The 22,514-nt window shown below is 39.0% G+C and overlaps 3 protein-coding genes and 2 long non-coding RNA genes across 13 annotated transcripts; 3 read left to right on the forward strand and 2 right to left on the reverse strand.

Annotated features, from left to right (window-relative positions):
- The first annotated feature begins 424 nt into the window (after positions 1–424).
- On the forward strand, positions 425–18,635 carry Aldh-III (Aldehyde dehydrogenase type III). Of its 8 annotated transcripts, none has more exons than XM_043421931.1 (13): positions 430–607; positions 2,212–2,365; positions 11,427–11,467; positions 11,569–11,712; positions 11,795–11,890; positions 12,242–12,463; positions 12,591–12,754; positions 12,833–13,063; positions 13,322–13,522; positions 15,828–15,943; positions 16,581–16,716; positions 16,804–16,957; positions 18,246–18,635. In XM_043421931.1, exons 1-13 carry the CDS (start codon positions 605–607, stop codon positions 18,273–18,275), a joined length of 1,692 nt encoding a protein of 563 aa, XP_043277866.1. In that variant the 5' UTR covers positions 430–604; the 3' UTR covers positions 18,276–18,635. The 8 variants fall into 8 exon arrangements, 7 of the variants coding, with proteins under 7 accessions (XP_043277866.1, XP_043277865.1, XP_043277870.1 ...); XM_043421930.1 differs by lacking the exon at positions 15,828–15,943 and adding an exon at positions 14,134–14,249 and having other exon boundaries at positions 434–607; XM_043421934.1 differs by lacking the exons at positions 430–607; positions 2,212–2,365; positions 15,828–15,943 and adding exons at positions 9,292–9,430; positions 9,511–9,754; positions 14,134–14,249.
- On the reverse strand, positions 3,173–7,441 carry LOC122412447 (uncharacterized). 2 transcript variants are annotated; one of them, XR_006261344.1, is made up of 4 exons: positions 6,648–7,441; positions 4,622–5,168; positions 3,672–3,832; positions 3,173–3,299 (listed from the first exon to the last, which is right to left on the reverse strand). It is a non-coding gene; the product is annotated as an uncharacterized lncRNA (long non-coding RNA). The 2 variants fall into 2 exon arrangements; XR_006261343.1 differs by having other exon boundaries at positions 6,640–7,441.
- LOC122412449 (uncharacterized) lies at positions 3,826–5,218 on the forward strand. Its single transcript, XR_006261346.1, has 2 exons — positions 3,826–3,926; positions 4,572–5,218. It is a non-coding gene; the product is annotated as an uncharacterized lncRNA (long non-coding RNA).
- A 142-nt stretch (positions 18,636–18,777) lies between the features above and the next one.
- LOC122412446 (allergen Tha p 1-like) lies at positions 18,778–20,347 on the forward strand. Its single transcript, XM_043421947.1, has 3 exons — positions 18,778–19,243; positions 19,470–19,642; positions 19,965–20,347. The coding sequence occupies exons 1-3, from the start codon at positions 19,233–19,235 to the stop codon at positions 20,144–20,146; spliced, it is 366 nt and encodes a 121-aa protein (XP_043277882.1). The 5' UTR covers positions 18,778–19,232; the 3' UTR covers positions 20,147–20,347.
- Positions 20,348–20,351: 4 nt separating this feature from the next.
- Positions 20,352–21,442, reverse strand: LOC122412444 (ejaculatory bulb-specific protein 3-like). The gene is made up of 2 exons (XM_043421944.1): positions 21,124–21,442; positions 20,352–20,765 (listed from the first exon to the last, which is right to left on the reverse strand). Exons 1-2 carry the CDS (start codon positions 21,329–21,331, stop codon positions 20,599–20,601), a joined length of 375 nt encoding a protein of 124 aa, XP_043277879.1. The 5' UTR covers positions 21,332–21,442; the 3' UTR covers positions 20,352–20,598.
- Between the last annotated feature and the right edge of the window lie 1,072 nt (positions 21,443–22,514).

The following is a 22,514-nucleotide window of genomic DNA, read 5'->3' on the forward strand; positions in this document are numbered from 1 at the left end:
GAGCAATTGTCACCTCGTGGAAGGGTTAAAATTTTATTCAAATGTACCCTTTCAGACAGACAGAGCAGACTGGTCTATATACAACGACGAAACAGAAAGCAAACGAATGAATATTCACGTGTGATCTGACCGGTAACCTCTGGCATCCCCTCCACCGGTATTTTCGAATGGTCTCTTCGAATTTCCATTGAAACTACAATACAAAGATTTTTTTCAACGACAAAATTGTGTCATGTATACAATACTTGTACGCCGAATGTGTATGCATGTGACTTTTTGATTATGCGATTACGTGCGAGCCACATAGCAATGATGAACTTGCTATTTCGTGGTAAAAAATCGATAGTCGACGAAACTCGATCCGTGGCACAAGAGACGAGCATTTTTCTTTGCTCTCCGATCTCCATAAGGATTTCTCGATCGGTTTGTTCGGCCGTCGTTCTTCCTCGACGTAGACGCGTCGGCTGCAGTTCTCCGCTGAACTCGAGCTATTCAGTGTACGCGTACGACTTGAAAATACTCGTCAAACGTTTTCGGTATTTTCAAGTCTTGATTTTACTACTGCCAACATTTACACTCATTTGGAAAGTTTTCCTGCCACACCATGGTGAGTTTTTTCACCTGATTTATCGCCTCCTCCTTCTCCTCTCTTCTTACTAACGCATCTCTCTTCATTGCGACGCGAAAAACCGGATTTTCGGGCTACACAGAACACACCATTGAACATACGTGAAACCGAGTTCAATCCCTTTCGCGTGTAAAGCAACGCGTTGAAAAGCGTTACTCGTTCGGTGCTCATTTCATTTCCTATTTCGTTTGATTTATTTTCAATCTCTCTGTTCCATAATTTCATTCTATTTTTCAAGCTTATTTATTCAGGAGCATAATTTATCATAGAACTTATCATAGACTCATTTTTTGGACATATTTCAACAAAAGTGAGTATTTTTGAACTACGAATTTCGGGGTGAATGCTGAAGTGCAAAGTGTTAAATTATTTCAATAAAGTGTCACTTCGTTTTGAAAATAAAACAGTTCGTGAGCTGAGTACAAAGCGGTGTCACGACTTCCGTGGAAATATGTGTTATTTCGCTAAGTGCTGGTTTTTTCTCGGGTGTTTATTTGATCGAAGGAAGTCGGTTTTCATTGCTTTTAATCGGCATGTCTCGGTGTGCTTATACTGCAGTTTTATTCGTTGTCTCTCTCTCTTGTTTGCTGCTGTTTTTCCGCGATTCACATTCAGCGTACGTGATCGCCATGACATTTTTACAGGCGTGTTTTTATTATGCAAGATAATATGGAAATTAGCTGTGGGTTCGATACAAAATCGAATAATTTATTCACGCCACTGAAGCCGGTTTCGTTTCTGAAAGAATCTAACAAAGTCTCATTGATTTAAGGTCGCGTTGACCAATTCGTCGTTGACGGACCTCGACAATAAATGTGTTCGTCTTCAAGGTCATCCCGAGATTCAGCCGTGTTCGAAATTGCTTTTCAATGAAATTCTCATCTCGTATGACAATGCAAAAAATGAAGAGTGCTTGAGCTGTCAATAGTGGACTTTGTCAGATCCGCATACCATTTTCTTCCATTCAGTCAAGGTCCCCAAGACGAACTCCAACAAATATACCATTTTTAATGTACACTTGGCCAGGGAAAGTTTGAAATCGTAGCGCTCCGGCCAATTGTCGAGTGAATGATTGCGTTTTAAGAGCAGTTCAACTTCCTTCATTTTTTTCAGCTCACGCAACATTCCAAGTTACGCTTACCACTTTCGATGCACTTTCATTCCAATACAGCGTTTCGTTACTGCGATCGACCTCGGAGTAACTTCGTCAAAAAAAAATTTGCAAGATTCAGCAAACGAAATCCTGGGCACGGTCGCTCTGGAATTCCGAGTTACTTTTGTGCTCCATACTTAAAAAAAGGATCTTCTTGTCCGTGGTCCCGCTCACTTAGAACTTATCAACTTTGAAGAAGAAACCTCGAGAATTTCCATTTCAACGATTCAGAGATTTTGATATTTGCGAGAATTTAAACTGCGCGAGGTTTCATTCCGATTGTATTTCATTGTAAACTAATAGCCAGTAAAGCATCAAACGTTTTTCCGTATCTAAATGAACGATTTTGAAAAACTCGTTGTAAAACTCGTCAGACAACTTTTTCCTCGCGATACACGATAACCTCGAGCACTTTATGTTTTTTTTTCAGGCAAACGACGAAGTAGTGGTTGACATGCCTGCGTCAGATAATGGCGGGGACGCGGTTCAGCCACCCTATCAAGACGGAACGATGCCTGATAACGAAATCTGTAGAGTCGATCTTCAAACGGACGGTGCTCCGGTTCTCGGGGTTTCTGACCCCGGTAGGTATTTTCATCGTTTAAATAACGCACTTTGCAATTTTGTTCTCAAGATTTTATGGGTACACTCGCGTCCCGCGATACGACGGAGTTACGATAAAAAGTACATTCCTACGTGAATTATCATTTGGGAGACGAGTCGCTACTAAAACTGAGCGAGCAGAGCGCTTCGATGCCCAATTCATTACGACCTTTCGAAAAGTATTGCCACTTTTCTTATCTCTACTTTTTTTCCTTCCGGTCTCAGCTACACACGCGTGTAAATATCAATGTATTCAACTTTTCCGTGGCATCAAAAAATTGTGGCGTTTATCTCAGCGACAGCAGTTTTTTCACGATTAGTGACGTCACAGTGACTGCTGTGAGGTGAAAAAGGTTAGAGCGGCTCAGGACCACTGTTGATGGTTCTGCGATAAAAAAAGTGAGGGTGCAAAGATCGCTCGAGCATGGAAACTGATGGATCCTTCAATGAGAATTCATGGGCAATTGAATATCGAAGAAAAGCAGGGGCAGAGAGGGAGAGAGAAGGGGAGATATGAAAAAGAGGCTGCAGCAGGAGAAAGAAAGAGTTCGCGTGCGGAGCGCGAGGCGTTGCTCTAATATTTTTGTCAAATTTTCCGCTCGCTCAGAATCGTCAGTAAGAATTTTTTCTCTTTTGTAAACACAGTGAAAGTTGTGAGAATAATAATTAAGGGGGAATATCAGTGTGACAGGCTGAAAGATGAGGGATTTTTTGGGATTTTTTTTTTTTTTTATAAAACGACTCGATCAAATCGTTTGAAATTTTGTGTATTAATTATTGCGAAGTAATGGAGTATATGAGATATTTTTATTTTTATTTTTAGTACATTTTATTAAGCAGAAAAGCGCGATCGCGAAATGGCGTCTCAAAAAAAGACTCCCCGACGGTTGACAACATAAGTGCTGCAGCAAGCATCTGAAATGAAAAATTCAAAAAGATTATGAAATTATAATAGCATAGCTATAGCAGCATCGTAGGAAATTTGAAAATTTTGATCAGAAAAAAATGGCAACTATTTTTTAAAAAAATTCGAATTTTGCACAAAAATTTTGCAGTAAATTGTTGATAAAAAAAGTAAACGATTCAAACAAAAAAAATCTACGATGCGACCATAGCGATGAGTTTTCTGAAGAGAATCATTTTTGAATGAAGTCGATTGGACTAAATTTGACAGAGTTATGTTGTTAAATAGGTCAAGAACATGGTTTCGGGATAAATGCGTTTAAAGATTCAAGAGGATAAAATTGAATGGTGTCACTTAAATATTAATATAAAACAAGTTCTTACCGATTAGTCTGCTACTCCTGAACCATACAAAAGCTCTTTTGCATCCAAGCTTTTTTTTTCACACGGATATTCCCCCTTAAAGTTATTAAGATCGCGTGAGTGAAATCCGACGGAATCTGCGCGATCGCTTTTTATTCACGATTTTGGGTATAAAGTAATCCCTGAAATCGAGTTACAAATTCGTTAAGAAATTTAATCTGAAAACGTTTATAAATATCGACCTAATTTTTGATCGCTCAGAGCTGCTTTCAGGAGGTTTGATCATTAGTTTTAATGTCTTTCATGTATTCATGGTTTTTGGTTTTTAATTTATTCAATGACCTTTCGTCAAGTTAACACTCCATTTTTCACTACGCGGAACCCTGAAATCGAGTTACAAATTTTTTAAGATAATTTGTTAAGAAATTTCATCTGAAAATGTTTATAAATATCGACCTAATTTTTGATCGCTCGAAGCTGCTTTCAGGAGGTTTGATCATTAGTTTTAATGTCTTTCTTATATTCATGATTTTTAGTTTTTATTTATTGATTGGTCTTTCGTCAAATTCGCACTTATTTACTACGCGGACCCACGATCTCGCGGCGAGTAAATGTGCGTGTCTAAACTTTTTTTACGCAGCATCAATGCTGCTTTTTCTGTACTAGAATTCCCCACACAAAAAAAGCATCGAAGCAGACTATTGAATTGGATATTTTAAAACTCAATCCGAGTTTTTTTCTCGCCGTATTTTCGTATCCAGATTTTTCAACATTCTGTCTCTCAGCTGCTTCGACTTATTCAATTCAAATGTGGAGAAAAGTTCATCTCAACTATTCGATACTCTCAAACAATAAAGTCCGATCTTTACGACGTGTTACTCAATAAAAGAGATTAATTGATAATGACCACGCACATTACAGGCGACTCGTGCGACAGCATCGTTTCGATTTTTTTCTCGGGGAAAACGTACCTGCCTCGATCCGCTCCCGCGAGTGTTTCATAATAACTCCAAATCCGTCATTCAGGCATTGACTGTAAGTCACGATGATGAAAAAACACGTTGGACGTCGAGATCGGCTGATATTGGTAGATGTGCTTGTGGGACTTGAAAGCCATCGTCGCTTGACTGACCGAGCCTTGGCTCGACGATTAAAACCTCGTTCTATTCGGGATGTTACCTTCGCCTCACGGGCAGGGCAAAGTACAGGAAACGAAAAAAAAAAAATAATCGAAGTAATGTCGAACCAAAAAAACTTGCGGCTTTTTTCTATTTTTTTTTTGTCGTTGTTTCAAAACTCACGATTCCCACGATGATGGTGATTTATCATTTCGTTGTGACTGCGACTCATCCGAAGAACAATTATGCCATTACAAAAACGTTGAGATTGGAGGCCTCTCGAGGGTTTTCCATTATAAAAAACCGGGAACAGAAAAATACGGCGTCATTCACGCCAAGCAAAAACCACTTACAAGCCGGATCGTGGAGATTTTTACTCTGGCACTACGTCAATATTTATCTGTAAACGGATGCATGAATATCCGTAAATAAATATTTTTTGCATAATTACGTTTTCGATTTTCATCGGTGAGAGAAGAGTGATGAATTTCTGTTTAAGGAGTTTCGGTACAAAAGTCTAAATATTAAGAAATTGATAAAACTTGGTGATAATGTTGTTCAACATCAAGTGCAAAAACACAATTTTTTTCAAAATTTTCTTCTACTTAGTTATCGAGTAATTACGCATTAAAGCAGATTTCTTATGCCCGGAATGTATACCTATATATATGAAAACGCTATGCTTATACACGTGAACTTTAGTGATCAATTACTCGATAACTGTGTAGAAGAAAAATCTTAAAAAATTTGTATTGCCAAATTTGGCACTAAAGAATATGTTCACCAAATTTTATAAAATTCTAAACTTTTTGAAATTTTTTATGTTTTTAGCATGGTTTAGCATGGCAACATTGTATTGCCTGTACCGAAACTCCTTAAATAATCATTCGAATTCACCGATTCTAGAGGCGATTATTCATCGTTGATGGAACAATTTATTACGAAAACCCACGAAAATATTAAATTCTAATTCTGACCTGAGGAAATTTCTTGGACATTTTTTCCTCATAATTTAGATTGAAGAAGAAGGAATTAATATTGATGTGAATACTTGTTAAAAGGAAAGTGAAATGTAAAGAAAAAAAGATTTGCTATGCTCATAAATCAGAGGCCTCGAGAACGTCTCCGAAAATGAGGGGCCACACGACCGATTTTCCAATGGGCGTATCATGTTTGGGAACAAGATGCTCTAAGCCCCGTTGAAATATATGACAAAACGGGGAGAAGATTTGCATGAAAATGGGATCACGGCTCGGGGTGTTAAATTTATTTATGAGAGCTTCGAGTTCAGAGGAAGTTACTATTTTATTTTTAATTTTTTTTTGAAATGAGAATAAATTTCATTCAAAGACGAAAGCCGTGTGGCGTCGAAATAGTTTTTCAAACCGGTTTTCAAGGACAGCGCGTCTAGGATACACGTAATAAAGATCGTGATTATACTAAATCGAATTCTCGCTGATCACATCTTATGCGTTTGAGAGTTAAAATCGCTCAACGAGTCTCGTCTCGAGACGCGTTTATGTCCCCGGAGAGCAAATCTTTTCTTCATTGCCTGTTACACTTTTTTCTTCAAGGAAAAAACCTTTCCGCAGATCAAGACACGGAGAGCCACCGTCTTAATTATTAGATCATTTTTATATGCGACAGCGATTCGTGAATAATAAAGCCGTTAACGTATCAGCAGGAGCGAAATAGAGTATTATTTTATCGATGATTTTACGAGCGTTTTAAGGGGGCCGGTGTCGACAATGTCGGTTACCGGATGATAAAATAGGCACGTGCAATACTGAGGGAAGTGGAGCACGTGGCGATTCTTTTAGCAATTACGCAAAGGGAGTAGTTTGCCAATAATAGAATTCTTTTTTTCTCACTTCCCAACCTCGTGAAAGAGCTTCTTGTACAACGACGTTATTGTCCGTTTGTGCGCCGTCGATTGGCCGCCACAGTCGATTCCTTCGAGCGATTCTCTCCCTTAATTACACTCGGAAGCAGTTTTTTCACCGTTTTTTTCTCCCTGATTTCCCTCGTCTCGATTGTCCTTCTCGAAACTAGACTCGGGCATTAAATTGCTAGTTTCTCAGTCTTCCAATCCGACTTCAGGTTCCTTTTTTATTTTTTCGACCCTCCGCGACGTCATTTTCGTTTCGGAATCGTTTTTTTCTCTCTATTTTGCGAAAATCGTGAGACGTTATGTCGCCAAGTGAAACACTTGCAGTTTTGAAGGAACCCTCCGAAAAGGTAACTACGAACGCCGATGAAACGTCGACCCACGATGTCATCAAGATTCAAGTCGAGCCAACTCACCACGCTCTCCGCAATACCAAGGGTACATTCAAATAATAATAGAATTTATGAAAAAGAAGAAAAGCGCATGAGCATTTATAGTTCGAATAAAATATCCGCTGAGCATGCGTCCTCCTATTTAACGGAGTTTTTTTTTAAATAAAAGTCACTCTTCCAAGATGTCGTCCAGCCATTTTCATCACGGAATCTCCTCGATTAGGCATTTAATCGCTATTTGACACGATCAACACTTCTTCTGTGAACGTGGCTCGTTCGCGTTCGGCCATTATTTCACGCCCTTAAAGTAGTTCGGCCGTCCTATGACTAGTCAAGTTTGCAACTACTTTATGATTAATTTTAAGTCTAAATTATTAATAAAATTAACAATCACTTACATTGAGAATATTTTTGTCATAAAATTTATGCATAACCCGGGGAACATTTTTATTGTGCGAAAGAAAGTTTATGTCGGTGTAGTGGCACCGAGAAAAAGGCACCGAAAATTCTCGCGATTCCCGAATTTACCCAAAGTTCAAAACGTAATTACTGACATCCGTTTTCGATACGTCGAAAACTATAGTATATTACACCACAAGGGCAGAAAGTTTGATATTCCTGCACTGCGCGTCACAATGCCCGAGGCGAAGCCGAGTTTGATAGCCGTTCAGAGCTATCAAACTTCTGCCCGTGTGGTGTATACTATTTTTCTTCATAGCCGGTCGAAAGTACGTTTCTTCCGAAATACGCAACTATCGATATAGTAGATGTTTTGATGCCTGCCCCCGACATTTGCTGCACGAGCGAAGCGAGTGCTGCTGGTCGGGGGGCAGGCATCAAAAAAACAAGATATTAGCAAAGATAATTAATATGAATATTTGCATTCCTATATGAACCTGAAAATAGATCATTATTCCGAACGACTATATTCATTTTATCAGCCTGGTCACTTTATTTTTGGCTTTCACATTGATTTTATCTGGAAGGATAAATGTATGTTATTCGTTCGGATTTGTACTGTTTTAATAATAGTGCTTGGAAATAATATGGCATTTCCATAACATATTTCCGAATGAATAACATAACCTTATTCGTACGGTTTGCAGATGACTAGACACAACCTTTCAAAAAACACGTAAGCAATATCGGTTCAATCGTCAAACGTCAAAAGTAAAAAAAATAATTACGTCAAACCTTTCGGAATGCAGAAAAAAGTTTTTGCTCCCGCCGAGACAAATGAAGCGCGTGCAGTTTTGACAGCGCAGAAATGTTATCTTTCGACCGAGGTATGAAGAATAGTATATTACACACCTAGGGAGGGAAAATAGACTACTTCAAACCGCGGGCAGAATTGTCACCCGAGCCGAAGGCGAGGGTGATAAGCACGCGGTTTGAGGTGGTCTAATTTCACTCCCGTGGAGTGTATACGATTTTTCTGTCCGACGCAGGCGGAATGCGGTAACTTCGGCCCGCGCAGCGGGCCGAAAGTTGCCACTTTCCGCCCGGAGGGCTGAAAAAAAGTTTTTTCATGTTTTCTTTCTTAAAAGCCCCGCGTAAGGTAATGTTTTTTAAAGGAACGTGAAAAACTCAAAATTGTAAATGAAACAATTGAAAATTTTGGCCCGCGAGAGGCCCCGAAACTGTGCTCATCGTTATCAGGAGACCTTGAACTGTCATTTACCGTTAAAAAAGTGGACCTTCACCGCACTTTATTGAACGGCCGAACTACTGTAACGCACTCAAAAAATTCGTGCTACTCTTCAAAATATTAATTTCGGAGTAAAAAATTGTAAAATTATTGAAAATTTCATCTTTTCACGAGATTTTTTCTTCATTAAAGCCAAAGGTGTTCCTGCCCGGAGACGAACGTTTACAGATGCGAAGTGTTAAGGAGGGTGGCTACGTTCGTCAAATCGATAAGAAATTGATCAAATTTGGTGATAATGTTCTTCAACATCAAGTGCGAAGACACGATTTTTTTCAAAATTTTCTTCTGCTTAGTTATCGAGTAATTACGCGTTAAAGCAGATTTCTTATGCCCGGAATGTATACCTATATATATGGAAACGCTATGCTTATACACGTCAACTTTAGTGATCAATTACTCGATAACTGTACAGAAGAAAAATCTTAAAAAATTTGTATTGTCAAATTTAATTCTAAAGAATATGTTCACCAAATTTTATTAAATTCTTATCATTTTGAAATTTTTAATGTATTTTACATGGTTTAGCATGGCAGCATTGTATCGTCCCTAGCCACCCTCCTTAATCGTAAACGTGAGATAATTCGAAAGGTGGTTATTCGACGAGTCAAAATAGAGCCGTACAGCGATTTCGTGAGAAACCATCTTGTGAGTGGTGCCCTCTGAGGGAGGTTAGGGTAAGCCGGTGTTCCAGACCAGTTGATAAACACGTTACATAAAAAAATTGATGCGGCTATATACAGCTGTGGTATTAAAGATGTCTGGGAGGGACTCAGCTTCACGCAGTCAGTGAGAACTGTCAGTGGGAGAAAGACGGAAGTTCGATAAGCAGAGAAAGAGAGAGAGATCGAGGAAAGAACTTGACGTACATTTCGTCTGAGTTCGTGTACGAATAACCGGGGAAAGGAGAGTGGGAAGGGGGGAGAGCCACAAGTTGACTGACGTTATAAGTTCAGTTTCGTGAATAAGTTGCCAGCGGTCGGTGATGACTTTTAACGGTGGTAAGTGGCTTGTCGAAAAATTTGCATTGTTTGATATCCCATACGATATTTAAGATTCATAAAGTAAGAGTGGCTTCGTTAGCGAATCGTTTCATGGATGGGTCAGAATTTCGACGTTTATTCGTAGGCCAGTGCCCCCGAATCATGGTGAAATAGTGAACTAGTTACGATTAGTCTATCGATTCGTGTTGCTGTTCGAGACGGTCGTTTTTTTTATCGATTTAATTCGACGAGTGGAACGAGTGTGCCAACGTTTGTAAATCGTCGTCTGCTGCCTTTACCCACTTTCACTACTCTACCTGTCAAAAGCACGTTATTCGTGGTCAGGAAATTAATACAGGTTCAGTCCCGGCGAACCCCACGCGTTGTCGAGCCCTCGGAGGCGTATCCGCGTTTACACGAACATTTTCGTTCCTACGCACTGGAACATTACGCTTCACTCTCCTTCCGCGTTTATATCGTTACTTTCTACACCATTTCCTTACAGTTTACTTCCTCGATTACAATGTTTCGATCAACTCTCCAGGTTATTCGGTCGATGTGGCATGCGAAAATATTTTCGGAACGATAATAACGATCGGGGAAAACGTAATTTTGTTTATCTTTTCATCCTGCTTTTATTTATACTCCAATAAGATTTTGGAACCTTTTATCGAAGGCAATTTAAAAATTATTCGTATCAATGATTACGAGAATCTAATCAACCAGATTTTTTTCTTTTGACCATGCACCCAAAAATTAAGCTGGCAGAATAAATATGAAGTCAGGTTTGTCGATTCTCTGCGCGTGTGTTTTTTGTGAGCGAACTTTGGCTTATCATCGACTGAACCGAGCAAGTACTCGACTGAGATGACGTCACGTTCAATTATATGTCCCGAAGATATGTTTTGAGAGAGCTCTTATTATCCACGGAAGCTCTCCACAATTGTACAGTAGCCTTGGATATTGAGAACGAGTGTTTCTCCTCCTTTTTTACTCGTTTTTTTCTTCAGCATAATATAAAATCGATGCGAGCAGCCTGTAATGAGTAATAAAAAATGTCTAAAGTAACAATTCTTGAGCTGCTCGTTCGTAACATCTCTCGACTCGGTGGAATCGTGCAAGTTTTTTATGAGGAAAAAGAAAAAGAAAGAATAACGACTCTTGTTATTAGCAATTGTGGGAAGAGAAAAATGAATTTATCGATATTTATAACCACGAAAGACTATTCATTGAATCAATTTTGACTCGTGAATATCTTAAATACTTCTTATACTTTGCACATATAGATAACAGAGAACATGAAATGTCAAAAGTACTTAGGCACCAATTGCGAGGAGCATAGAATTTTTTGAATTTTCCACTTTTTCTTAACTCGAGTTATAAAGAGCTCTCTGTGGGAATAGCAAAAAGTAATGCACGTGAAAACTATATTTCCTTTTATTTTATATTGTTATTCATCGTGACGGACTAGAAATTAGTGATAAGTGGAAATATATTATATTCACAAATTCATATTCACAGAAAGTAAATCAATTTTTATTCATGTTTTATTATCAGAAAAGAGAAACCGAAGGACACATTTTTTCGTTGAGTGAATCCTTTTGCAACGTCACGTTTGAACCATTGTCCAATTACTTTTCAGGCTGAAACTAAAATAATTCGATTTACAACGAATGTCAATATTTTACAGTCCAAATGAACGGGAAAATGGCAACGAACAACTTCGCTGAAGTAAGTCAACTGATTTATACGTTGTTTCCAAAAATTGTATCAGTTATTGCTCGCGCGCTTGGATCATTTGTAGTCAACTCGATCGATGCTTTTATTCACAGCTCGTTCAGCACACGAGGGACGCCTTTTTCAGCGGAAAAACCCGCCCCCTCGAATTTCGTATTAAACAATTGAAATTGTTGCACAAGATGCTCGAAGAAAACACGGGAGAGATAAACTCGGCACTGAGTGCAGATCTGCGAAGGGTTCGTCAGCCACTGAAAACTCAAAATTGAAATGCACTGCATTTCGTTGCTTCATCGGTTAATTTTTTTTTTTTTTTTACAGAGTAAATTCGAGAACACCGTACTGGAGATCGATTATTGTGTAAACGACATAAAAAGCACGCTGATGCACATCAAGGAATGGGCGGCTACAGAAAAGGTTTGAAATTCAAACTGTTCTTAAAATTCTGAGCCTAAAAAATTGAAAATCAAAAATCTTTCGTTAAGTGGAAGTGGAAACAGAGAAATGTGGAAACGATTGAAAATTACTCTCAGTATCGTTTAGTTTTAATAAGCAAAGGTTTTAATAAAGCAACGATGCTGAGCACTTGCTTAACGACCGTTTCGCTCATGAATTATACAATAATATAAACTCTTTCCACCTCGTGTGAAATTGAACAATTCCGTAGTTCGGTGAGTCATTGATAATTTGGTCGAAACGTACCTTTGCCCCTCGTTATTACCTCACTTCCCAAATCGTAGAATTCAAAGTACAGAATTTGTTTTTCAGCCTCCCAAAGATTTAGTAAACATACTCGACTCCGTCGAAATACACAAAGATCCTTATGGCGTCGTGCTAATTATTGGAGCCTGGAATTATCCTCTCCAATTGTGCATCGTGCCCATGATGAGCGCCATGGCCGCCGGAAATTGCGTTATCCTCAAACCATCCGAAGTTTCACAGTCAACAGCGGCCCTTCTCAGTCGACTTATTCCCAAGTATTTGGACAATGTGAGTGAATTATTATTAATTAGTTGAATCAGAATAAAAACAAAGCAAATGTTTTTCAGAAATAATAAGTGAGGAAAATCGTCGGTTTTCCGGGGACGATTCACTTGAGAAAACATTTTTCTTGCAGGAATGTTATCACGTGGTTTTGGGCGGCGTGCCCGAAACGACGGAACTGTTGAAGCAAAGATTCGATTACATATTTTACACGGGGTCAACGAACGTCGGTAGAATCGTTCGGGAAGCTGCCAACAAATATTTAACACCTGTGACTTTGGAATTGGGTGGGAAGAGGTACCAGAGCCTCCGAAAACGTAAAATTCAACGAGAAAAAATCGATTTTTAACTCGCTGTAATCGCTCTCACTTTCAGCCCGGTGTACATCGACAGCACGGCTGACATAGAAGTGACTGCGAAACGCATACTGTGGGGAAAATTCATAAATGTTGGACAAACTTGCATCGCGCCAGACTACGTTTTGTGTAACTCCGAAGTCCAATCAAAATTCGTTAAGCATGCTGAAAAATTAATCAAAGAATGGTACGGTGAGAATCCGAAGGAAAGCAACGACCTCTGTCGCATCGTGTCGACGAATCATTTCAAGTGAGTTTAGTCGTTTTATTATTTGCTTCCTGAGATCAGGACAGAACGAAATTCCGACGATCCTGTTGAGAATCGCATTCTTTCTATTCGGCAAGCTTCCGTCCATTTTTGGAGTTTCCTTTCCGTGTTTTATTGACGAATGATATCTGCCGAATTCCAAACACACTAAAACCTTCACGATGGAAACAAAACGGTTTTCCTTTTTTCAAAACTTCCGTTCAATTTATCACGAAGTTACTAAAATTTACTTTTTCGTAGTCGCTTGGTCACATTTTTGTCCGGAAATGGCAAAGTTGCAATTGGCGGTGACACGGATGCGAGAGAAAAGTATATTTCGCCGACGATTCTGGTCGACGTGAAGCCCTCCGATCCCGTTATGAAAGAGGAAATATTCGGCCCGATTTTACCAATCGTTAATGTCAGTAGCGCTTACGAGGCGATCAATTTTATCAACGAACGGTAAGTGACGACAATTTTTTTATCACCAAAGTAAAATTTATCATGACTTGCTGACTTCATAAATCGTCGGAATAACAAAATCAGTATGTCACAGATCATTAAACTTTTGTTGAAAAATTACTTCAAAATTTTGTAAACAAACAATTATCGTGCGTCTTCAGTATCATTGAAAACGATCGAACCTGGCGATTTCATTGAACGTCAATATTTCTGTAAAAATGTCACATTCACGAATGATTTACAAAAGTGATTTTTAGATCGAGCAATAATTCGTTAAAGAAGAAAAGCTGTTGCTCTACAGAAGTCGACTGACGACATTCGCTGCGTCAATGACGAATTTGTTGCGCAATAATTTCTCATCCATTGGGCATTCTAACGGCATAGCATGCTTTTGTGTGTATGATTGGCAAAAAAAACAAAATTATTTTCTCGGATATATGACAAAGAGAAAAGACAGCTGCACCGTTTGAGTTACCGTGCACGAGCCGATCTTTGCTTCACATATTTCAACCCCGTTTTGTCAATTCAGTAATCGTTCGTACTTCATCAAAATGTTTCATTTCAATACGGAATAAGTAAAACAACAAAAAAAATCGGTTTTCCTCGTGTAGAGAGTGCCCCCTCACAATGTACATATTTACCAAGGATAAAGCAGTCCAACAATTGATTGTAAGTCAAACCCGAAGCGGTGCGGTCTGCGTCAACGATACGCTGATGCAGTATGCTGGTAAGTTCGATAAATGGGCTCTTTTTGCAAGAAGAATACGTAGGAAAAAAACTCAAAATTGTTCGAAAAAATGGAAGCATTTCAAAGTGGTTGGAACGGTGTTCCGAAAATTTCGTCTTCAGGGAATGTGTTTGACAAGACAAACCAAGAAAAAAGTTTAGCAAGAAGAAAGAGCATTTTGACAAAAAAAAAAAACATACACAATCGTGAGACTAGAAACCCTGGAAAACTGAGTCTGAGGTATCTCGACACAGGAATCAAACAAACTCATAATCCTTGCAGGTGCTACAAAACCTCGAATTACCCGGAGCGTTATGCATGAAAATAAAATATTGCTTGATAGCTTTGAGTAGTTTTTAAAAGCTTGGAATGGCCCCCGGTTAATTCTAATCGTTGCTTCCTTCAGCGCTTGAAACCATAGAATGAGAGCTTGAAGCCTCACCTTGCTTTGGACCAACGAGAGGGAAATTAGATTCTCACTAATCATTACGTTTTTTTTGCTTCTTGAAAATTAACAACGTTTTCCTTACTCAGGGAGTTTTCTGCATCAATAAATTTGCACCTTAAGGTAGATCATGCCCGAAGGACCGTATTTTAAGGGTGTCTTGATTGGCTCGATTTTTACTTCCCAATTAAAGATACGATCACTTTAAATTAATGTCAGAGTTGTCAATTTGAAATTGTAAATACATTTTTTCATCTCATCTTTTGGCGTATGAAATTACAAGCCACTAATTAATCGGGGATCCATCACTGACTGAACCTGAAATTTCATTCGTCCCTGGCTAAAATACTATAGTTTTTTATGTGGAAAATCGCTTTAGAGAACGCAAAGGGAAAACATAAAGAGAAATGGATAAAAAAAAGTGTTAATGAACAGACAGAAGGCTATAACAGGAATGGGCCAAGCCAAGAAGAAACAAAATGCCGAAATAAGCAAATGCGACTTTTCGAATGCTCATTTTACCATTTCACTCAATCTTTAACGTAATATCTTTGTTACTAGTAAGACAATCGTCTCGAATTTTTTCTCAAACCTTCGTTATATACTTCATTGTTATCGTGTACTTTTTCATAAATTTCATAAAAAGCGTTCATTCGTTATATGAAAAGATAAACGATTTTTTACGCATAGTCTCTATACCCCTGTGTATTTCAGTTCATATTTGAACACATTTATCTCAGTAACCACTAAAAAGAATCCTTTAAAATTTGATACGCGTGTCAGTCGACTATCCATTTAAACTCAGTAAATTTCGAGGCTTTCTTAATAAAATTGTTTCGTGCATGAATTACCTTAACATTTAATGTAGGTTATTGCACGCATCCAAAGTTTCTTCACGCCACAAACATGCCAGGGATTATTGAACACATTGGACTCTCGTTACTTCACGTTGTCATCAGCTTCTTAATACGATTATTTATTTATTAACGATGGTTCGGTCGGAAAATTATTGTTACGCCAAAATTCCATCGTATTGTTCAAACTTTACATCGTTGATCTCTATTTTTATCGAGCCAGTAAGTAAAATAATACTAATTCAGTGTACAAAATATTCATGCGTTCGTATGGTTCAGGGAAAAACCTCTAGCGCTGTACTTATTTGGCAAAGATATGGAAACTATAAAACAGATCACTGAGAACACATCTAGTGGTGGAGTACTCGTCAATGATTCGATGCTGCATGCCTCAGGTACACCTTTGTGTATATATTTTCCATTTCGATAAAATTCACAGAGAAATTCATAATAAAAAATGAAATTATAAAATGATGGGGGGGATCAGAGTTTTGAAGGGACGAGCCAGAGTTGACGAAAGTAAGAGGAAACCGGTTACCGGTTGTTTTTTTTATTTCTTCACAAAACCAGATAGAAATGAGCTCGATTTTCGTAACTTTTGATTCCAACACAATCGCTATCTTCATACACCTTAATTCCTTGTTTCTTTTTTTTGAAAATTCCTTATGAAGCTATTGAGTAGAAACGAATAGAGTGGGGCATTCCGATGCTGTGCATTTTTAAGTGATTACCGATCTCCTGGATTTTGAAAAAAGCTTCCTGCGACTTCCTGTTTCGTAGCACACTTCACACAACACGATCTCAATCGCTACAGCTTAAGGCAGCGTCGTAGTTTGTGGCGATTCAAAACCCTCCTGACGAATTACACTGTCGTGAATTTAGGAATTGAAATTTTGGAATAATCCTTAATTAAGAATGAAGACTACAGAAATTGAAAAAAACCGAAAATCGATGCCTGCAGATTCGAATGAGTTACCGAAAAAATGGGATTCCTCTGATCTTACACTAGCCTAACTTTCGTTTTCTGACTAGTTGACGCGCTGCCCTTCGGAGGCGTTGGATCCTCAGGAATGGGAGCGTATCACGGAAAGGAGAGTTACGATACTTTCGTTCATCGTAAGGGTTGTCTCGTCAAGGACTTCAATCCGATCGGCGAAAAATTAGCGTCGTAAGTCGCACATTTTTTTCCATTGGGACTCGAAGGAAATGCCATCGGCAAAAATGAACTGAAACAAACAAATTTTGATCTTGTCAGATGTCGCTATCCGCCGTACTCCGATCGGAAGCTGTCGATCCTGAAACTACTGTTGGCCAAGAGGCCGGACATACCGGGGGTCCGTTTCTTGCCTCACGTCATCATGTTCGGCTTGGGTATTCTCGCGACAATTGGTTTCCGAGCCGCGATGAAGGTACTCAAGGGGGCTCAGAATTAACCACCTTAATCAGAACATTAAAATCACGCATTTGTTATATTTTTATTTGAATTTTCGAAATATTTATCAAACTGCATTCCCGCGAGTGCGATCCAGCGATGCCGCACATGAGTCCGTGCGCGCGCAGCGGGCTTCACATAAAAATCACGTGATTTCTCACGGCCCGAAACACATTCAATTCACCAAATTTTGACGTCAGCTAGGCGATGGAATTCTGAAGGGGAAACGATTCAGTCGCTCTTTAAGGCGCTTATCGCTGCCGAGTTGATCATTAATCCAGTCTCCCTCGCTACTTTGTCTCGACTGCGAAGTGCATTGCTAGCAATCGATTACAGAATCGGGGGCGAGGAACTGTGGCAGGGAAACTCGACTGAGAATTTTTTACTTCAGAGTTTCGTTATCCGTTGACTATCGAATCGAGATGACCGTTTTATAGGGTCCTTCAGTGCAATGTGATATTCAAACAAATGAAATTTGAGCTCAGTTACGCGCGGTACTCTTCCCTGAAAATGTCTTCCCTTTAGGACTGCTCGTGTTAAGGCACGGAGCTAGTCACAACATAAAAGTCTTCCTAGTCCACTGACAAGGGAAAGTACTTTCGTCTCCGATTTCAGTCGTCCTTTCATGCGTGGCCCATCGAAATAGATTGGAGATTTTTATGAATCGGCTGACGAACGATCGACGAACCAGAACCGCGGAACCATTAGGATTACAAAATTGGTTATTCGGACTTCAAAATGAATTTGAAATCGGGGAGATCCACGCTGATTGACGGATCTCATACGAAGGCGTGGACCAGCTGCAGCGAATTCTCAATTTTGAATAATTTTTCAACCCCTTAAAATCGTTGGTGAGGTAAACGCGTGAAAAATGCATCGAAATCGAACTGGGAGACTGAAGTAACTTCCCTTGTGAGTAAACCAATCGAATAGAACGTGAGAGGCGTAAAAAGGCGATAAAATTTCGTAAACGTGCACAAATGTTGTATGAAGATTACGCAAATTTAATCTCACGAGTAGTGATTCATTTTTTCTTTGTTTTTCTCGAGTGCAATTGAAACGATACGCACATGATTATGTACTAAGACTGGCACAATAAAGTACCATCAATCACTGATCGCTTTTCATTGAATTCAACAAACGGAAAACCCTTTTCCGCACCACCTTAAACGAGGGATTTACAAATCATTTTTCTTTCATGTGAGACTAACGAACTGTGGGCGACGATTGAACCGATGAAACAAAAGAGAAATGCATGTTTTCAGGAACACGGCGGTCCGGAACAACAATCTTAAATCTTTGTTGTGCGTTTACCCAAAAACGCAGCGACGCTCCGGTCTTGAAAGAACGAAATTTGCGTTAGCGGAATTTCCGCGTAGATTGTATATTTTTAACATTTTTATTAAACGCCTACCATGTTGTTACAATTTTCAAAAAAACTTTTGTTTTGTTTTTCCTTTAGTTTTGTATCTTTATATTGTTTTTGCGGAAAAAGAACAAGGCGAAATAAAACAATGGAATATGTCACGCTACGTCAATGCACTTTGTAAAATATTCCATGAAAATGGTTGTTCAATAAATGTACGTTGTCTAAGTTATGTTCGCATATCCTCGAAGCATCACAATTTTTATAAATATACTTTTTTCAACATCAACTTTTTTTCGAGTTATTAACCTTCGATCCTCGCGTCACCGTCCTTCGACCTCTTCCTTTTTTTGATCGATTAGTTTCTGTATATTTGAGGGTTTTAATAAAATTTTGATGTCAGGCGAGGCGATTTCGACCAAGTTTTTTGTCCAGACCCTTCGATACGTTTGTTCTTAAAATGGGAGCAAAATATCCTATGAATAAGAGAAACGTTCGTATTTTTAATTGTGAAATTACGATACGGTAGAAAAAAGTTGAATATTTATGAGAGCGATTGCATTTATCAGAGACGAGAAATGCAATCGTGTTTAAAAGACAAAATAATTTGAAAGAAACGTGAGAAACGAACGAAAACATTTATTCAATTGAATTCGTTTATGATCTCGAGTCAACGCGAACGTGACTTTCACTGTTAAATTTATCAAGCTGTACCATTATTTGGAACAAAGGAGATTATATTTTTGAAAGTGCTGATGGAATTTTGTACAGAAATGAGCACAATCGATGGGGGTCCTGGAAGCCCTCATCTTCGCTCATATAAATCGCGCTCTGTCCGGCTAATTTACATCAGTGAGAGTGCTCTGTTCCTCGTTACAACTTCATAATGCCGAGAAGGTCAGTGAATCATTATTATTGAGGATCTGACGCTCGTAAAGCTACCGACACAGCCTCGAGTGAGTTCAATATTTTATGAGATAGAAGACAGTTTTTCTGACTTTTCGATCGTAATAATCAGCTGAAGTTTGTAAATCTCACGGTTCGTGAAATCAAATTTAGAGTTCATTGAATTTTGTCGAGTTTTAATGCCCACGTTGAGTCATCGTCGTTTGTAATTCCGTAGCAAAATGGGCTCCCATTTCGTACTTCTCTCATGCATCATGATCGGTCTCACAATGGCTCAGCTAAATCCAAGCGATATCGACAAGGTCATGTCGTCCAACAGCGCCTTCAAGGTCTATTTCAATTGTCTTATCGACGAGGGTGGCTGTACACCGAAAGGGAGGCAATTAAAAAGTAAGTCACATTATCCAATCAAATTTTCTGAAAGGCCTGGAAATTTTTACTCGGTTTTTTAAAATCTTGTGGGCTGATTTCACGAATGATGATTGTATCGAAAAAAGTCATTTCCGGATTTTTCATCCGGTTCTAATCAACTGTGCATGGAATGAAAAAAAAAAACATTTCAAGATTTTTCTGATCAGAGTTCAAACATCTGAGGAATTTCTTCAAAAATTATTCGTAATAACTGTTTTACTTTTCCAACTCGACCATCGAATATCATATTACAGCTCGATAAAAAGCTCAATCTGACTGATCTGTTGATTCGAATTTTAAGGCATCATTCCGAACTTGATAAGGCACGGTTGCTCTGAATGCACCGCCGAAGAAAAAAAAATGGTGAAAATGATCGTGAGACGAATGCAGAGCGAGCGCAAAGTCGAGTGGGAAAAATTGAGACACAAGTACGATCCGCACCACGAGTATGATGAGGTTTTTCATCAATTTATGTCATCATGAGGTTCTGAAAGGGAATGGAGGGTCAAAATGACGGAGAGAATTTTCCTTGGAACTACTTTTCAGATCGAATTGAATCGCAGACGATCTCGAAGGATTCGTCGGAAATTAGAAACTAGGTCTAGAAATTTAACTCAATAAATTGTTGATTAATTGTTAAAGCTAAAAGTCGTAACAAAAATAAACGAATAATTCGGAAACACATCGATTGTATTATTATTATTCTCGATTTATTCGTTCTTAACAGCACGATTAGGGTTTTAGTCTAACTTCGTAACAAATCAATGTACGATATTATTGAGGGGGAAGGGCCATTGATGAAAACACTAAAACGAAATAACGATTTTTCTTCGATGAGGATTATCGCTGGATCTCACGAGTATTTTTGAAGTTTCATCAATATTAGAGATTGTCTTCTTATTTAAAAAGTGGGGTATTTATCAACAGATGTGGATTCATCCTGAGGCTTTTTTTTCTCGCGCATCTGCGATCGCTCTTGCGACCAGTGCCTTGTATTTTTCGGGCTCGTTTTCCGCGTAATATATCGAGACCTTGTTGAACCACTTTTTCTGCTTTTCGGTGCATCTCCGGCAGTTGGTCACAATGGCCTCTCTCAAGTGATCTGTCAACGGAAAAAGGATGCAACGATATAAATAGTTGATGCCGAGAATGAAATTTTTTCGTCATTAATTGTTGTGCGAGTGGCTCAAAATCCTTTAACAATTGAAAGTAGCAATTTGTCAATAATCGCAAACAAATTTGTGTGTCGGATTCGCTGGATTTTACTGTGAAGTGAATCGCGATTGGCTGAGCCGATTTAGTTGCAAGAAAAAAATCCGTACAAAAAATGAAGCTTCTCGGTCCAGCCATTTTTTCGTGAGAACGTTTTGATTCGTCGCTGGTATTCGGAAGCTTCCGAAATTGAGAAAAGATAAAAATTCAGTCAAAAAATATTGCTGTCCAGACCGGTGAGTACTCGCCTTTGAAAAACTTGGCATCAGGAGTCAGACAACGTCCTTCGCCGGAGAAACATCTGTAGTACTGAGCCCGTTGCCTCGGCACTGCCAAAATGGCATCCACATCGACGTAGTCGTACTTGCTCGAGTAAAGTTCTTCTCCGGCACAGCACATGATCAACCCCACGAGCCCGAACGACAGCACTAGAAGAGCCGATTTGAAGCTCAACATTTTATTTCGTTGTTCTCTCTCAAGTGATTGAGATTTTCTAAAAAATTATTTCCGTTTATCGAACTGTAACGAACTGCTGTGGCCCATGCACTGGAGAATCTATTGGAAAACAGCGGGTATTTATATTGTAGATAGTCGTTTGGGTGGTTGCCCACGTGACGTCACGCTTCCAACGACGCTCCCGATCGTCACTGAGCGAGTCTCAGACTCGTCTTTTTCAAGGTCCTATTTTCAGGATACACACATGCACTCCGTACCTTCGAGGGGCATTGCACGCTCGAGGAGTGGAACTTTTCAAGCTCTACTTTCGTGGGAAGATGTTTTGCTTTTTCTCTCGATTTTTCCACAGCACGCGAACTCTTGGTTCGACTTTTTTCTCACATGTACGAGTGTCAAGTTTTGGATTGATTTTTATGTAGTTTTTTATAGCAATAAAAATCCGACAAAGTTTCACAAAAAATTAACGATTTTTAGAACTTCCTCTGCTAGAGTTGCGAAGAGTTTATTACCCGCACGGTGTACGAACCTCCGATTCGTCGAGTGGAATATCAACGTTTCGGTCGTTTTGTCTTGTTGAAACCGAAAACGTTGATCCACTGAAGAAAAAAACTTGAAAAACTGACCGATTGGGTTGACAGTTTTTTCTGATAAACTTTGCCATCCACTCGCTTGATTTCTTCGTATTGCTTCTCTTCGAAAATGCATCAAGGTAAAATTCTTGATGGTAGAAAATTAAAATTTTTTTCATCTCAAGATCAGAATAATTGTCGGTCCATTGTCTCGGTGAATCCGTCACTTTTTTAGGGAAGAGGAAGAAAAATGGTGGATCGAAGGACGACAGAGTATGAGACTCCCTTTCGATTTTCAGAGCTCAATGAATGTGCACAACTTCCCGTGGAATTTTTTCACTTCTCAAACGTCTGCTTGCCCGCGTAAAGGACTCAAGGTGAGCTTTATTGATAAACATTGTATTGAGCAAGATCATGGTTTGCATGAAGCTGAAAACGAGATAAAATGACGCTGCTCGATTTCATCGATTCGCTCGTTTACCTTCAAACGTCAAAATGATGGCAGACGTTTGAAAGTTCGGCAGGAAGAGACCGGCAAAAACTCTAGTCAACAATTATCGACTACTTTTGATGCGAAGATTTTTTATGTAAGAATTTTCGACCGTCGGTTGAAT

Source organism: Venturia canescens, chromosome 6, assembly GCF_019457755.1.
Source record: "Venturia canescens isolate UGA chromosome 6, ASM1945775v1, whole genome shotgun sequence".
NCBI classification, from domain to species: Eukaryota; Metazoa; Arthropoda; class Insecta; order Hymenoptera; family Ichneumonidae; genus Venturia; species Venturia canescens.